At 42.8% G+C, this 17,619-nt stretch overlaps 1 protein-coding gene across 2 annotated transcripts; it reads left to right on the top strand.

Annotated features, from left to right (window-relative positions):
• Positions 1 to 14: 14 nt before the first annotated feature.
• Positions 15 to 16,097, top strand: LOC114668993 (BTB/POZ domain-containing protein KCTD6). 2 transcript variants are annotated; one of them, XM_028825061.2, is made up of 4 exons: positions 15 to 107; positions 9,240 to 9,577; positions 13,930 to 14,035; positions 14,997 to 16,097. In XM_028825061.2, the coding sequence occupies exons 3-4, from the start codon at positions 14,009 to 14,011 to the stop codon at positions 15,681 to 15,683; spliced, it is 714 nt and encodes a 237-aa protein (XP_028680894.1). In that variant the 5' UTR covers positions 15 to 107; positions 9,240 to 9,577; positions 13,930 to 14,008; the 3' UTR covers positions 15,684 to 16,097. The 2 variants fall into 2 exon arrangements, with proteins under 2 accessions (XP_028680894.1, XP_051776991.1); XM_051921031.1 differs by lacking the exon at positions 15 to 107 and adding an exon at positions 756 to 949.
• Positions 16,098 to 17,619: the final 1,522 nt, after the last annotated feature.

Here is a 17,619-nt window from a genome sequence, read left to right as displayed (position 1 = left end):
GATTTCGACAGCAAGGAAAGACGCAACCCTGAATAATGGACGCGTTGGTCTTCATTTATATATACATCAGGGGTCTCCAACTCCAGTCCTGGAGAGCTACTGTGGCTGTAAGTTTTCATTCTAACTCTTTTCTTACTTAGTGACCAGTTTGTGCTGCTAATGAACTATTCCCATTTATTTTAATTGACATTTCTTGAGACTCTGACCGCCAAATTGATTTTTTTCCTTAAACGGCACCTAAACATAAATTTGATGTGAAGTGAGCCAACAGACGAGCAACTAACTTGGGGCCTCATACCTCATCCAACTTCAATTCATTAATTTTCTTAATTTGAAGCCAATTCTCGTTGCTAATTAAACCCGTTATTTAATTCCAAGGGTCTCGTTCTGCCATGGCAGACATTTCCAAAACGGTTGAATTTCTTTTTCAAGAGTGCTGTCAAAATATTTTGTGGACCTGAGCAGATCGACATTACTGAAGTCTTCACCTTTCTTTATTTTCAGTTATTGTGTGATGGACGCTATGTGTCGGTACGTTTTGTGTCTTAATATTGTTTGGTTGCTAATTAAGGAAAAAAGAAAATTAAGGGGCCTGAGTCTTAAGTTGTATATCCATTAAAATTAAGGCAAACAGTTAATTACCAACAAAATCTGGTCATTAATTAAGAAAAGGGTGAAAACCTGCAGCCACAGTAGGTCTCCAGGACTGAAGTTGCAGACCCCTGGTATAGTGTACATAAAGTGCGTAGCCTTACATCCAGGACGGGATGGTACTCGCGTTTGCACAGCAGCACTTCATATTGTGCTGCCACATTTTAAATTCGCTGGCTGCCATTTTCCGGAGTGTGACCATTGAAACCTGACCTCAGTTATCAAAGCATCGTCTCGCTAATCGTGAATGAAAAATTAGATGAGCGATTGAATATAAACAACAAAAGCTGCATAATAGGTACACGTTGTCAGATGAGCACAAAGATTGTGTGTATAAAGCGTTTCTAACAACACCGACGTGGTTTCACTTTGGCGCTGCCTTTATTTGCTGCTGATATAAAAGGACGCAAACTGTACAGATCGCAACGGCAGCTTGAACTTTCCGAAATGTCACCAGCAGCCACTGCCGATCTCCAGGACAATAAATGAGGTCATCTGCCGTATAGGCTAAACACTATTCCATTGTTTTACCTGCTTTTTATTTAAAGATAAAGAAATTTGATCTAAGCAATGCTATGTACATCCTTATAAAAATTATAAAATGTGATTTTCTTTCTGTGGATTTCCATTTATTAATATGAAATGTTCTTAAAAGAAAAATTAAATTTACAAGGAGAAAGGCATTCTCATTGCTGTTTCAATGCTCATAGCATCCAAAATATTTCTAAAGGAAAGAGAAAAACCCAAGTAATACATTAACATCAATGAAGTTTTTGAGTGTAACTGCAGGTCCAAAATAAATGAAGAATATTTTCTGGGGGAAGTTTATAAAATGAATATTTTATATCAATGTCACACTTATATTTTTGCAACATGTTTCTAAAAGGGTCAAATTTATGGTTTATCTTTAAAGATGTTTCTTTTACCCTATTACTTAAAAAAAAAAAAAAAACTGTGGTATTTCCCAAACTGTCAGCAGCAGTTAAGAGTACAGAGTGTAGTGTAATGTTAAGCACGCAACAGTGACACATGCTTACGTGACAGTGGCACTTCTCACAGACCAATGGCTTGCTTTGTACAGGTTTACATGTCACACACTCCATAGCACTGGCTGAGGCAGAGTATGGGCTTCCTAATGGCATACGATGTTCATTACAATATCCAGGGTTCATTTATAATGCAAGTGCCAGTGTCGTTCTTACACTGCTTCTTCTTTCGGCTGCTCCCATTAGGGGTTTCTGCATCCTGCTCTGTTACACCCATCATCTGCATGTCTTCTCTCACCACATCCATAAACCTTCTCGTTGGCCTTCCTCTTACCTGGCAATTCTATCCTTAACATCCTTCTCCCAATATACTCGGAATTTTTCCTCTGCACGTTTCCAAACCAACACAATCTCACCTCTCTGACTTTGTCTCCCAACCACCAACCTGAGGTTACCCTCTAATGTACTCATTCTTAATCCTATCCATCCTCATCACACCCAATGCAAATCTTAACATCTTAAACTCTGCCACCTCCAGCTCTGTTTCCTACTTTATGGTCAGTGCCACCGTCTCCAACCCATATAACAAAGCTGGTCTCACTATCATCCTGTAGACCTTCCCTTTCACTCTTGCTGATACCCATCTGTCACAAATCACTCCTAACACTCTCCTTCACCCCTTCCACCCTGCCTGCACTCTCTTTTTCACTTCTCTTCCACAATCCCTGTTACTCTGTACTGTTGATCCCAAGTATTTAAACTCATCCACCTTCGCCAGCTCTACTCCCCTCATCCTCACCATTCCACTGACCTCCCTCTCATTCACACACATGTATTCTGTCTTGTTCCTACTGACCTTCATTCTTCTCTCTACAGCATATCTCCACCTCTCCAGGGTCAACCTGCTCCCTACTCTCCCTACAGATCACAATGTCATCAGCAAACATCATAGTCCATGGAGACTCCTGTCTAATCTCGTCTGTCAACCTGTCCCTCACCATTGCAAATAAGAAAGGGCTCAGAGCTGATCCCTGATGTAAATCCTACTGTTAATCATGACATTGTCTTAGAATCCTTTGATCTAGTCTCACTTTCACAGCTAAAAAGAACTATTGACACCCTTGAACCAGCCCTTAGTCCTCTGGATATTGTACCACCACGTCTCTTAGTGGAAGCCTTTGATGTGTTGGGCCCACCCTTACTAGCCATCATCAATGATTCTATTATTTCGGGGGTTGTGCCCTCATTTTTTAAACATGCTGCAGTCCGTCCCCGTGTAAAAAAGGCAGAATTAGATCCTGGAGTTTTAGCCAATTTTCGTCCAATTTCCCAACTGCCATTTCTGGCTAAAATTCTAGAAAGAATTATTTATAATCAATTGGTTCATCACCTTAACTCCAATAATTTATTTGAGATCTACCAATCTGGCTTTAGGTGTTATCATAGTGTTGAAACGGCACTCCTGAAAGTGTTCAGCGACATCTCTCTTATTACTGACTCAGGTGATGCGGCAGTCCTTGTCCTCCTTGAACTGTCCGCTGCCTTTGACACCATTGACCATGAGATATTGCTGTTGCGGCTTGAACATCTTGTTGGGCTTAAAGGGGCTGCTCTTAACTGGTTCAGGTCATATTTAACTGGTAGACACTTTTCAGTGACTTTTAATTCCTCTTCTTCATCTACTGCACCTCTTAAATATGGTGTTCCTCAGGGATCCATTTTGGGTCCTATTTTATTCTCCATATACCTTCACCCTATTGGAGCAATTTTTAGGAAATTTAACATTTCTTTTCACTGCTATGCTGATGATACTCAGGTTTATATTCCTGTCTGCAACTCTACAACAAATCAACTGCACAACTGTCTTTCTGAACTAAGATCCTGAATGGCTAATAATTTTCTTGATCTAAATCAAAATAAAATGGAGGTACTTATAGTGGGTCCATCAGCTAAAGCCCAAATTGGTCTTGGACTTCTCGGCTCTTTCTCTGTCTTTTCCAAACCTCAAGTCCGCAATCTTGGTGTTACCTTTGATAGTAACCTCTCTTTTGAGAAACAAGTAAATTCTGTAGTCAAGAGTTGCTTTTTCCAACTTCGTCTATAAGATAAAGCCTTTTTTATCTTCTAGGGATCTTGAGATAGCTACTCATGCGTTTATTTTTTCTCGCCTCAATTACTGCAACTTGCTGTATTCTGGGATTAACAAATCCCTGATACACAGGTTACAGTTGGTCCAAAATGCTGCCGCTCGCTTTCTGGTTGGGGCAAGAAAGTATGACTCTGTTTCTCCTATTTTAGCTTCTTTACACTGGCTGCCTGTCAGTTTTCAAATTGATTTTAAAATCTTACTGCTAGTTTTTAAATCTTTACATGGGCTTGCTCCTTCCTATTTATCTGAACTGTGTGTTTTACATCAGCCATCCAGAGTGCTTAGATCTTCTGGTCAGCTGTCTCTGGTTGTCCCTCGTACCAAGTGTAAAACTAAGGGGGACAGACAGGGCTTTTGTAGCTGCTGCACCTCGCCTGTGGAACTCTTTACCTCCTCATTTAAAGGTGTCGTCTACAGTTGAACTGTTCAAAACAAGATTAAAAACTCATTTCTATTCACTTGCATTCAGTGACCTTCAGTAATACTGATGGTTTCCTCTTTGTGATTATATAACATTACTTCTGTTTTTTATGTATATAACATTACTTCTATTTATTATGTATTTTATTTTACATTCATACAGTGAGGAACATAAGTATTTGAACACCCTGCAATTTTGCAAGTTCTCCCACTTAGAAATCATGGAGGGGTCTGAAATTCCCATTGTAGGTGCATTCCCACTGTGAGAGACAGAATGTAAAAAAAAAAATTCAGGAAATCCCATTGTATGATTTGTTCAGAATTTATTTGTATTGCACTGCTGCACATAAGTATTTGAACACCTGAGAAAATCAGTGTTAATATTTGGTGCAGAAGCCTTTGTTTGCAATTACAGAGGTCAAACGTTTCCCATAGTTCTTGACCAGGTTTGCACACACTGCAACAGGGATTTTGGCCCACTCCTCCACACAGATCTCCTCTAGATCTGGGGCTGGCGCTGAGCAACACAGAGTTTCAGCTCCCTCCAAAGATTTTCGATTGGATTTAGGTCTGGAGACTGGCTAGGCCACTCCATAACCTTGATATGCTTCTTACGGATCCACTCCTTGGTTATCCTGGCTGTGTGCTTCGGGTCATTGTCATATTGGAAGACCCAGCCACGACCCATCTTCAGTGCTCTGACTGAGGGAAGGAGGTTGTTGCTCAAAATCTCACAATACATGGCCCCATTCATCCTCTCCTTAATACAGTGCAGTCGTCCTGTCCCCTTCGCAGAAAAGCACCCCCAAAGCATGATGTTTCCACCCCCATGCTTCACAGTAGGGATGGTGTTCTTGGGATGCAACTCCTCCTTCTTTTTCCTCCAAACACGGCAAGTGAAGTTTAGACCAAAAAGTTCTATTTTGGTGTCATCTGACCACATGACTTTCTCCCATGCCTCCTCTGGATCATCCAGATGGTCATTGGCAAAGTTCAGACAGGCCTGGACATGTGATGACTTGAGCAGGGGAACCTTCCGTGCAATGCGTGATTTGAAACCATGACGGCATAGTGTTCTACCGACAGTGACCTTTAAAACCGTGGTCCCAGCTCTCTTCATGTCATTGACCAGCTCCTCCCGTGTAGTTCTGGGCTGATTCCTCACCTTTCTTATCATCTGTGATACCCCACAAGGTGAGATCTTGCATGGAGCCCCAGTCCGAGGGAGACTGACAGTCGTCTTTAGCATCTTCCATTTTCTGACAATTGCTCCAACAGTTGATCTATTTTCACCAAGCTGCTTGGCAATTGCCCCGTAGCCCTTTCCAGCCTTGTGGAGGTCCACAATTTTGTCTCTGGTGTCTTGCCCATGGTAGTAGGTGGAGTCTGACTGACTGTGGGCTGGACAGGTGTCTTTAAAGAGCTCAGACAGGTGCTACTAATTAAGATTACTAAGTGGAGTAGAGGTGGACTTCTTAAAGGCAGAGTAACAGGTCTTTGAGAGCCAGAATTCTTGCTGATTGCCAGGTGTTCAAATACTTATGTGCAGCAGTGCAATACAAATAAATTCTGTACAAATCATACAATGGGATTTCCTGAATTTTTTTTTACATTCTGGCTCTCACAGTGGGAATGCACCTACAATGTGAATTTCAGACCCCTCTATGATTTCTAAGTGGGAGAACTTGCAAAATCGCAGGGTGTTCAAATACTTATGTTCCTCACTGTATATTTTATTTCTATTTATGTTTTATGTTAATTGTTTTGTTTTTCTTTTATTCTATTATTGTAAAGCACTTTGGCCACAGCATTACTATGTTGTTTTAAATGTGCTATATAAATAAATTGACATTGTCATTAATCCCACCTCTGTCACTCCTACTGCAGATCTCACCACTGTCACACTTATCCTTTGGGTTGAACCGCCACACTTGAAATTTCTGTGTATATAGCAACTGTCCAATCTTGTTGAATACAGGTCACCTGATCTTCTTTCAGTACATTTTGTGTATTATATTTTTGTCTCTGTTGTTTCACTTGACCTTTGTCTGGTTTCCTGATATGTCTGAACAGGGTCCTGACATGTATTAAACCTTAATGCTATTTCTTTAAGATGTTTATGTTACCCTAAAATTATTCTTCCACACCTTGCTGAGAAAACACGCTCTCCTACATTTCGCCAATAATAAATCTCCATCTTTCCAAGCACCAAGACACTGAAAGACAAAGGAAAAATGGATGGGATTAGGCAAGCTTAGTCCAGAAGAAAGAAAGACCTGGAACAATTGGAAACTTCCAAGGAAACTTCTAGAAGTCAAACAACAAGTAACATGTATTCAAGAAATATTCTAAAGCCAATCCAAAACCATTTGGACAATGGCTAATAATGGGAAAGCACTGGCCAACAGATGAACTGGCCTGGCATGGGAAATGACACCCAACATCCTGGACACTAACAAACACTGGTTTCTATCCAGCATCCTTTAAGATGCTAGCCAGACCCTCAGTGGATTGTAGTCCTGTTTATAAATTTTTCCAAATAGTAATTTTTTCAGGTCATTTTTTTTCAGGAAATGTTTGGGTGGCCCAAGCTAGGAACGTCATTTTTCTGATACAAACACCCTTCATGCTAACCCCCAATCCACCCTCACCCCACCCCACGACACAAGGGATTTCAAATTGTGTACCTATGTGCCATTTGAAGACATCATGCTCTAATTACCTCTCCTTCTTTTTTTGGATTTTGTTTTGATCTGCTTACTAAACACTCATTGTCACATATCCCATGAAACTGCTGAAACTGGGTCTTCATCCGTCAGCCCCTTGTGAGTCTTCAGTGTTTTCATCAGTGCAGGGTCCTTTACTATCCCATGATGCACTGAAGACATAACAGAGCAGGACTTGCTGACATAGCTTGCAAGGAAAGGCTGAGTCAAGTCCTTGGTCATGACATGGAGCCCACACGTCTGAGTCAGCTCTGCCTAAATCATCCTCCATCTACGTCTTCCTATTGGTGCAGTCCGGGATCAGTCACAGGGTTTCCAATTTGGAGCGTGTCAAATTTTGGGGTTGATGCGGCCGGTGGGCATTGACCGAATGGTCTATTTTTGTCGCGTGACACGTCCTATTCCTTTGCATTGAGTCTATTTAGTCGCGCGACTTTTTTTATTGTCGCTTTCCGTTTATTTCTTTTGGGTTCTGTGTCCTCGCGGCATAAAGGCCTAATGCTTCAGTACCTTCCCACACCACGAGCCGCTGAGGATGGCTGTGTCAGGCCTGGGTTATGAAGCCCGATCTCGATTGTGAGGCACCGAAGCCCCCCGACTTTTGGCCTTGTCCAATAGCCCTTTCAGAAGGATTCGTTGAACTGCGGTTACTATTGAAAAAGAGCACTGCTTCGCTTTTGAGTCACGGGCTCCACTTTCCAGAAAGTCATAGATAAGGAGGATGAGCAGTTCAAAGAAAAGCGCCACATGCCGACAGCAGGGATTGAACGCAAGTCAGCAGATTGAAATCTCAGCACCAAACGGATGCGCCCCCAATCGGTGCAGCTGCCCCCGACACTCGGGGTTTTATTGTGCGCCAGAGGAAGTTAAAGCACGGGTGCGCTGGAAAGTCACAGCGGGCTGCACGTTTAGCTCACGTTACTTTGGATCCACAAAAATATCGGAGCGAGTGCGCTCACAACATACAGCAGTAAAACAACGTTGTCCCGCCCGAAGCAGCGCCACGGCTTTGCCCTGAAACTAAACCCAAATTCTCCAATAGAAGTTGCAGCCAAAGGAACAAAGCGAGCTGGACAAAGGCGACCCATGCTGTTTCAGTGGTCGCGGTAAGACAAATCTCCCTAACAGTGTCTCCATTTCTTTTATATCACACATAACTATCATTCAAATCGAAAATAGAAATCCTGTATCTCGAAGAGCGGTGTTCCTACTGAATCATTTTTCACAAAGACATTTGCATGAATAATTCGACAAATGACAAAAACGCATAATAAACCATAACAAAGAACTAAAAATCCATTGTACGGACGCAGGGAAAACACAAACCCATTTAAACAAAGTAAGCACACTCTCCGTGCAATCAGGAGCGATAGCTGCTTTAGAGGGGGCAAAGCGACAAGTGGTTGATGCGGTGGCACGCGCTGATGGGACAGTATCACAGGCCAGCGTCCCGCCCTCACGGGCCAATGGCTCTCTTTGCAGTACACGCGCCATTGCACCGGGCTGAGGCGCAGTATGGGCACCCTAATGGCACAGGATATTCATTACAATATCCAGGGTTCAATAACGCCAGTTCTGGTGCTGTTATAACATATATGCTTTTTTCTCCTGAATTTAAACAGCCTTACACAACAATGTGTGATTTTTGCAGTTAAACAAGCAAGACAAAAAGAAAGAAAATTAATGGGTTCACAGCAGGTCACATCAGAAAAGGGAATTGGGTTCAAATTTTGAAGCGAGTTGGGGGCAAGGAAGACCACAGGACAGCAAGATGATAACCAGCATCCTAAGGACTAATAAGAACATGCGCGTTTTCTTAGCGAGAAGGATTTGGGTTCAAAAATAAACTTTAGATAAGGCATTGCATCGCAGTTGTTTGGAAAGACTAGAATAAGATCGGGAGCATATGCATTCATTCACAACAGTTAACATTTTCTTTAAATTCAGTGTATTTGGCAGCACCGGGTGTGAAACTAAAAAAGCTAAAAAAAAGGGGGGGGGGGCATCGTGTTAGGAGAACACTCACCTAGGTAGGTAGCCAGAGAAAGTGAAAGTAAGTATGAATAAACAGTCAAAGAACGAGCATATTACATGTCTTAAATAATTGCTATAGTTCACTTAAACCAGTATTTATTTTTAAAATAATGTAATTTAAATAATTTAAACTTTAATATAAAGGGACCTGATAAATTTACTAATACAAATTTTGATGATGATGCCAACAATAAGTAAAGCTCTTATTTTATAATTCTTTCTACTAGAAACTGATTTCCTAAATCTGTTTTCACCGTTTTGTTTTAATTGTAGGAGTTGCCTGTGCGGAGATCCGTCTGCCAATCATTGCTTGCATCATGTAATTGGTTCCTGGGTTCGTGGGCGGACTCCTTCGTGTTGGATCGCTAAGCTTTCAGCCAATCATGTTTAGTCAGCGGAGGAGCCGCGTCTGCTTGCAAGCCAATGACATGAGAGCACACACGGTGCCGCTACCCGTGGTTCGCTCCGTCATTCAGCCATGGATGCCTATGATTGGGCCGCAGGCCCCACCGGAGCGCACACCTCAGCAGTCGGAAGCGACCCAGATGAGTGGGACCGGACGAGCGGAGGAATCCTTAGCGTCGGTTCACAAAGGAGCCGACACGCAGCAGGTATTGGAAGTTATGACGCACTTAGCCGGGGGTGTGGGGATTCGCGAACCTCGTCCGTTTTCTCGTGGTAGTCAATACTTCGACGCAAAAGCGGGGTAGCGTTCTCTGGGGCCTCCGAACTGCACGTGCGAACGCAGCTGACGAGCCAGGACTTTGCATATGGAGCTCACGTAGTGGGGGGTGTTGTTGACGGACCAGATTGCGTTTTTCTATTGAAAAAAAACAGCTAAAGCAGAGCGCACACTGGTCCATAGAAAGTTGAAATTTCAGCAAAAGATTGCATAAAAACGCGCGGATTTAGCCGCCGTGTATTCGCGTTAATATGTTTAAATTGGGTTGGTGATGTTTCGTGTAGCGTGCTGTGAAATTCATACGTCCAGGTGTCAATGAAAGACACTATAAGTTGACTTATCCGAATGCCAGACGAGTCACGGCAATGAAATAAACGTCGAGGTGTTCTGATGCTAACCTAACATGCGTGTGCATTTTTTGGGAGACGCTGTCCGTGGCCAATCTGAGTATAAAGGCCAGTCTTTATTCATTCGCTTCTTTATTAGCTGACGTTTGTCCCTCCGGTGACCTGCTGGTCAGTTACACGGCGCAGATGTCCAAGTGTTTGCCCGCCGTTAGCACAGGCAGGTCACGTGGGGCGCGCTCAGGGTAGTTCATGGAATCGCCGCTGGGCATAAAACCTGGTGGTCTGTGCCTCCCTGTTCAATATTTGGGACACAGGCAGTTTAACATTGGAAGCCATCATTACCCGGCCTTTAAGAAAATCATTACAATTTCATTTTTGAAAATTGCAGTGTTTTGACATAGCACGAGAAGTTGTGAAGTGCCTGAAGAATTCTTAAGAAATGAAACGGGGTCAGCGATCACCTGTGTGCTCATGTCTCTCCAGACACTTGGAGCTGGTGAGCATCACTTCAGCCGGGAAAGAAAGTGGGCTTGGTGATTGTGTTTGCCTCACTGGATAAAGATGCTGTTAAAATTTTAAGGAAGAATGTACGTCAGTCTCCTATATAATACAACACTACAGTCCCTGTCTGTCTGTGTGTTTGTGTGTGCGTACATGTGCTCCTTGTTATCCTTCAAGCAATTCGATTGGTCAGTTTAGTTGTGGTTGTTCAGTCAAACACCATTGAGGCCTGAAGTGACGGGCAGGAGAGGGTGACACATTGAAGAATACCGAGGAACAGCATAGGAGGAACTGTGAGAGCTGCCTTCAGAGAAGGGAAGTGTTCACGAAAACACAAATGATGTTTTCACGACGGGTAATGGGGAGTCCACCTAACATTGGTCATAGTCCGAGGTGAGCAATGCTCCCCTGCAAATACTGAGTCTGAGAAGCAGGCGATCGACAGAGGAGATGTGCAGCAAGACAGGTGGAGGTCCAGAAGGGTAGGGGGAACACGTAAGGCAAGAGATATGAAATATTTTAAATTTATTCTCTCTGTATGGGCCATAAGTAAGAATCCATACTCCTTACCCATCAGATTTCCAAAGAGTTGGAATGTCATGGATAGGCCTGTTGTCAGGGGTTCCCAAACTTGATCCTGGGGATCCTCTGTGGCTACAGGTTTTTGTTCCAACCAGCTTCGCAATCGGTGATAATAATTGATAACAGCTGATCTCATTTAATTAGCTGGTCTTTTTTACTCTTCTCCTATTCTGCATTCTGAAAAACACAACAGTATGATTTTTTTACATTTATAAATATTTATTTTTTTCTAGCGTTATCAATGCTTAACTCTTTTGTTGTTTTCCTATTATTTTCCCCTTTTCCTGTATAGTTTGTGCCCTTCATTTAACCCTAATAGTGACAATTAACAACCAGCACAGCAGACACCCTGGTTGATGAAAGCAGCAACGACTTCAGCGTCGGACTCATTAATTAGTAAAAAAAAAATCAATTAAAATAGCAGAACACCTGGGGGTATTTTTCATACGTGGATTACTCGTTTAGCCGGATGTAATTGTTGGCGATTTGGCCTGATCCTGGATCTGTCGGTTTTTCGAAACTCTTGCTGGATGCGTTGTCATAGCAGAACATCCAAATCCTCAAACCTGCTCGGAGCAGGTTTGTTCGAAGTAAACAAGGATTAGCTCACACACTTAATCAGTGTCCGTGCGTGGAATTCATTCAGTCATGGCTTCACCGTTCATGAATGAGCAACCAATTGATATCGATGCGCAAATTATAAGAAGAGATTTTCACACAGAGAGGGTTTTGCGCGATCGGCAAGATGCTTTATTGCTCCCGGAGGAAATTCTTTTCGAAAGATTCCGCTTTAGCCGAGGGGGAATATTGTACCTCAAAGATTTATTACCACCTTATATTCGAAGTCAAACTAGGCGAAGTTGGGCTCTCACAACCACACAGACAGTATGCATTGCTTTGAGGTTTTTTGCAAGCGACTCTTTTATTATATACTGTAGGCGATGCAGAAAATCTATCTAAAAGTGCAGTTTGCCAGGCAATTTAGTAAAGTCTGTTTGGCTCTGAAATATTTCCTTCGGGTTTTCATTGTGTTTCCTGGACAGGTGCGTGTGCAGACAATAAAAGAGGCGTTTCATGCCATTGTAGGTAATACACAGGCAAAAACACCCACAGTTCCATGAAGAATATCACACTCAGCCCAACATTCTCATTACCAGGATTTCCAAATGTGATTGGGGCACATGGGACTGATCAGAGTGGAGTCTGATCAAACATTATTTGGAAAATGTACCTCTCCTCCTTATGAATAATCAGACACAGTGTCTTCATCAAATATTTGACCTTCGTCAATATCTCGTTGGTGAGACACAAGTTCTAGGGATATGAAATTCCCTGCAACTGACAAAAAATAGAGGGCTATATGGAACATACCTATGGCACAGATTGAGGACAAATATATGCAATGACCATCCTTTACCTGAAATGAAATGACCACTGCATCCTGCCACTGGTTCTGAGGAGGAGCTTCCCCCTGGAATGCCCTCAGAATAGGAAATGAAACGCTGCATTCAGTAAGTACAATGCACACTACTTAGCGTTTAATTTGTCGGCTACTTTTTGCCAGCCGTCTTTTCTGGTTTGGGCTGCTTTTGCAGTGTTACCTCTTGTGCATATTAAATCTTGAAATTCTTAATGTCCTTCGAATAAAAGGTCCTGCTCCGCTTCTGTGAAAAAAATGTGCCGTTCTTTCGTCATTTTGTTACAGCCTATAAGACTTGCTGATCATGTTTTCTAGACTCAATATATATGGGCTTTTCACTCAGCGCGGGCATTCATCTCGTATGATTAGATCCAGCTAAACTAATCTACTACACGGCTGCGTTTGAAAAACCGACTTATCCCAAATGAGTTTCACCAGCATTAACTCATCCAAGATGAGGTATCTGATCTCGGATGATTTAAGCGACGTACGGAAAATACCCCCCTGGAAAAGCAGAATGAAAATTAGGTTGAAAATACTGTTAACGACTTAAAAACAAAAGACATGTTCTCTATATAACTGCTTATTACATTTTAATAAAAATCTACCAAACTTAGTTTGTCATTTCTACATGACTCCACAGAATACAGAAACTGGGAAATGAGTCATTTAATTAGGCTGAGAATTTCAAATGAAGTTGGTTGGAACAAAAACCTGCAGCCACAGGGGGTCCCCAGGATCGAGTTTGGGAACCCCTGGCCTATAGGGTTGTTGAGGGCCATCCAGATTCTCTTGTACAGCACCAGCTCTGTTCTGTTTTTATTGCAGAATAGATAAGTTAAATATATAAGGTGATCCTTATTTATTTATTTTCTTCACTACTCAGCAGGACAGTTTAAGTTGGTCAGTGTCATTTGCGTTTATATCTGTTTGGGGTGTGCGTGTGGATATTCATTTTGTGCCAGTCGGCACCATACTGAAGTCGGTAAGACCTGCACGCAAGGATGCTGAAGGTGGGGTCCTATGGGTCTCATAGCAGTGGTACTTCATTTTATTACGTGTCCAGTCCTGATCCACGCCCTGTGCACATTGTGGCAGTGCCAGCCCTGACAGGTAGGATCTACTTATGGCAACTCAACTGCGATGAGATCACGTCAAGACGATCCCAAGCTGAATGTGCACTGCGGGCGACGCTTCATCCAAACTTGTCCTTTTTAAACTTCATGTATATTTCAGCTGTCTTTATTTCAGGTAGTTGAGCACTGATATTCGTTTTGTCATTAATAAAATGGGTGTATAGAGAATCCACGTGCTGCCAAGTATGATGAAAAGCTGTGTGACCACCCTAAAACAGATCTTCTTTAATAAGCATCTAAATGAAGAATTTGTTGCCTTGTTAAATAATAATAATAATAAATCTGTTTTCTTTAGAAAATTCATTCTTCCGGCAATACGAGTGGAGCCTGAAACACAGCTGAGGGACTGAAGACGTCCGAGAGAAGTTGGGCTAATGGATAATGGAGAATGGGGAAATATGGTAAGTTGAGAGACGGCCGTAACACGTATGCCTGTTAGTAGTGCATTTTTGTTTTTCAGCTCTCTTTATTTTCTTAACTAGAAGGTAGACATTTATAAAATATGATTTATGTTTATCAGTATATGAGTACTGTTAAGACAGTATTCACCTGCTTTTTATACAACATTGCATCAAATTGATTTAGTGTGGCTTTTGTGACACTGATCACTAGAACAAGACTCTTTAAGGTCAAAGGGACAACAGAGCTCTGTAAGATGGTCTAAATGAATTACAAATACAAAACACATTAAGAGCACACATCCCCTTCGGGTCGGAGTTGAGAATTGAGGCAGCCACGTCAGACTCCGGTCTCTTTTTCCTTCAGCTTTGCTCATCCCCACAATGCCATTTTCCTGATTCTTCCTGGCAAAATTGCTCAAGATGTGCCAGGCTGCCTGGGCATTGTGAGTGAACAGCCTTTGTCAAGTCCAGCCACAAGTTCCCAAATGGATTAAAATGTGGATTGTGAACTGGACATTCCAGTGTAGCTTTGTCTTCATGCTTGCAGTTCTTGTCTCTTCCCAAGATGCAGGTTTCTTGCAGACTGCTTGAGGTTTTCTCGCTATTGTGCTGCATCCATTTTACACTCGCACACCGCAGAGAAGCATCCCCAGAGCCTGATGCTGCCACCACAATGCATTCCGGTGTGTTTTTGATGATGTGCAGTGTAACGTGGCTTTTAAGCCTGATGCCCAAACACTCAATTTTGTTCTTCTTCCAGATGACCGTCTCCCATCTCTACCCACGATGTTCTGTTTGTGTTTTCTCCTTGCCACTCTCCCATAACACTGCGATTGGTGAAGTTCCTGATCAGCAGTTGTCGTTTGCACAGACTCCCCAGTCTCCTCCACTGTCGCTTGGAACTCCTTCAGCGTTCTCCTAGGCCTTTTAACTCTTTCTTCCTTTGTTTTTCTCTTTTTAGATGACTAGTCCAGTTACGCTTAACGTAGGTGGCCATTTATACACGACGTCTCTCGCCACCCTCACTCGTTACCCTGATTCTATGCTCGGTGCCATGTTTGGAGGAGACTTTCCATCTGCCAGAGACTCCCAGGGCAACTACTTTATAGACCGAGACGGACCACTGTTCAGATACATTCTTAACTTTTTAAGGACCTCCGAGCTGACTCTCCCAATCGACTTCAAGGAGATCGATCTGCTCCGTAAAGAGGCCGACTTCTACCAGATCGAACCTTTGATCCAGTGCCTCAATGACCCAAAGCCTCTGTACCCGGTAGACACATACGAGGAAATGGTGGAGCTGTCCAGCACGCGGAAGCTTTCCAAGTATTCCAATCCTGTCGCTGTGATTATAACTCAGCTGACCATCACCACCAAGGTGCATTCTTTATTGGAGGGCATTTCGAACAACTTCGTAAAGTGGAACAAGCACATGATGGGCACACGGGACTGCCAAGTGTCTTTTACATTTGGACCATGTGACTATCATCAGGAGGTGTCGCTCCGTGTATACCTGATGGAGTATATCACGAAACAGGGCTTTACAATCAGGAACACCAGGGTGCACCATATGAGCGAAAGGGCCAACGAGAACACCGTGGAGCACCACTGGACATTCTGCAGACTTGCAAGGAAAACCGACGACTGAAGATTTGTGCTTTCTGGATGTCGGACGGGACTCCCTTTGCTAACAGCAATATTAGCTTTTAATATTAAAACAGTAGTTCTGTAATCTGGGGAAGGCGAGCGTTTCTTTCCAGGTTTTAGCCCAGAAATGCGTACACACAGTATTGTAGCTCCACTACGTGATCGTGTCTTAGCCCGGCCTATGCCAAGTGACATTTCACATCTGTGAGCCACGGCAGTGGACAAGTAGGCTGCACAGTGGCGTACAAGTATTTCAGTACATTTTAGTTTTTCAAAAAAAATAAAAAGAAACACCACCTCAGCACATCTTTGATTATGATGATTCTCCATTCAGTCTCGTTTTTTTCTGGTTTGTTAATCGTTACTTATGTGCCAAACGGTTTGTTGTTAATAAAACATGCAGTGTGTTTCATGATTATTTTTTTTTTTCTTTTCAATACACTTGTCACAAGGTAAAATAAAAATGCAAATAAAGTTATGAGCAGTTCGGGCCAGGAGCGATGAAGTGAATAAAAAATAAATGGAAAGTAGGTCAAGAATTTACGATGAATATAAAACGATGACGCTGTCAGAAGCCACTGTTTCCATATGAATCGGGGACTTGGCAAAGTAAGGACGCCATCTACACTAAGACCAGGACGGTGGGGTCAGAGCTGCACCTTTCTTGACCAAATGCTAACATTTGAACCTCCGCTGTGTTGATAAGTGCAGCAGCAACTCCAACCAGTGGTGTAGCTTCAAGGGGGGAGGGGACATCTGTCCCCAGGCGCAGCATCCAGGGGGTGCCAAATTTCCCTTCCCCATTGCATTTTGGCAAATAGGAGGGGGCACGAAATCTTCAGTTGAACACTAGCTACACCTCTGACTCCAACTGGGACTTGCGTCAGGTTTTTAGTGGCAACCACACCAACTGCAGAATGAATTTGGTTTAATCCAGAGATCTCCAACTCCAGTCCTGGAGGGCAGCAGTGGCTGCAGGTTTTCATTCTAACCCTTAATTGGTGACTTGGTTTTGCTGCTAATTAACTTCTTTTGAATTTTTAGTTGAATTGTTTAAGATTTGTTCTTCTTCATTCCTTTCCTTCAGTGGCACCCAAACAGAAGTGAAGTGTGAAGTGAGTGAGCCAAGAGAAGACCAACTCGGTCAGGGCCTCAAACCCCATCCACTTGCTTAATCGGGCGCTGAGTCTAGTCGCTCATTAAACCCGTCCTTTAATTCCATGGCTTGTTGCTGCTCTTGTTGTGCAATAGCAGACATTTTCAAAATTAGGGGGCAGCACGTGACTTAACAGTGTGAAGCCCAGCGGATAAAGTCACAGTGCTGCCGTAGGGTGCATGTGGACAGATGAGGCCATTCCTACGGATACTTGGACTGCTTAGCTTGGCTAAACGGTTAACTAATGACCTCAATCCAGTTCACCCGCGTGACGAAAGTAATTTAAATTCAGTTAGCAGAGGCTTTTTTTATGTAAATGAAAAACAAATTTGTGTTGTATCACACCCATGTCAATGGAGTATTACTATGTAAGCTACAAGCCAAGCAAAATGACACCTTTTATTGGCTAACTAAAAAGATTACAATATGCAAGCTTTCGAGGCAACTCAGGCCCCTTCTTCAGGCAAGATGTAATCATTGCATCTTTTACATCAATTGATTACATCTTGCCTGAAGAAGGGGCCTGAGTTGCCTCGAAAGCTTGCATATTGTAATCTGTTTAGTTAGCCAATAAAAGGTGTCATTTTGCTTGGCTTTTCTCTACATTCATAATGGCTAACACGGTACGATAGGCGGAGTGGTGGCTGTGAGGCTAAAGATCTGCACTGGCAATCGGAAGGTTGCCGGTTCGAATCCTGTAAATGCCAAAAGGGACTCTGCTCTGTTGGGCCCTTCAGCAAGACCCTTAACCTGCAATTGCTGAGCGCTTTGAGTAGTGAGA

Source organism: Erpetoichthys calabaricus, chromosome 18, assembly GCF_900747795.2.
Source record: "Erpetoichthys calabaricus chromosome 18, fErpCal1.3, whole genome shotgun sequence".
NCBI classification, from domain to species: domain Eukaryota; kingdom Metazoa; phylum Chordata; class Cladistia; order Polypteriformes; family Polypteridae; genus Erpetoichthys; species Erpetoichthys calabaricus.
This window is presented reverse-complemented; position numbering and strand designations above follow the sequence as displayed.

Excerpts from the sequence above, each read along its gene's own strand:
- LOC114668993 (XM_028825061.2), top strand. The coding sequence starts at position 14,009 with ATGGATAATGGAGAATGGGGAAATATG. Across the intron at positions 14,036-14,996 it reads ATGGAGAATGGGGAAATATG|ATGACTAGTCCAGTTACGCT; the intron begins GTAAGTTGAGAG and ends TTCTCTTTTTAG.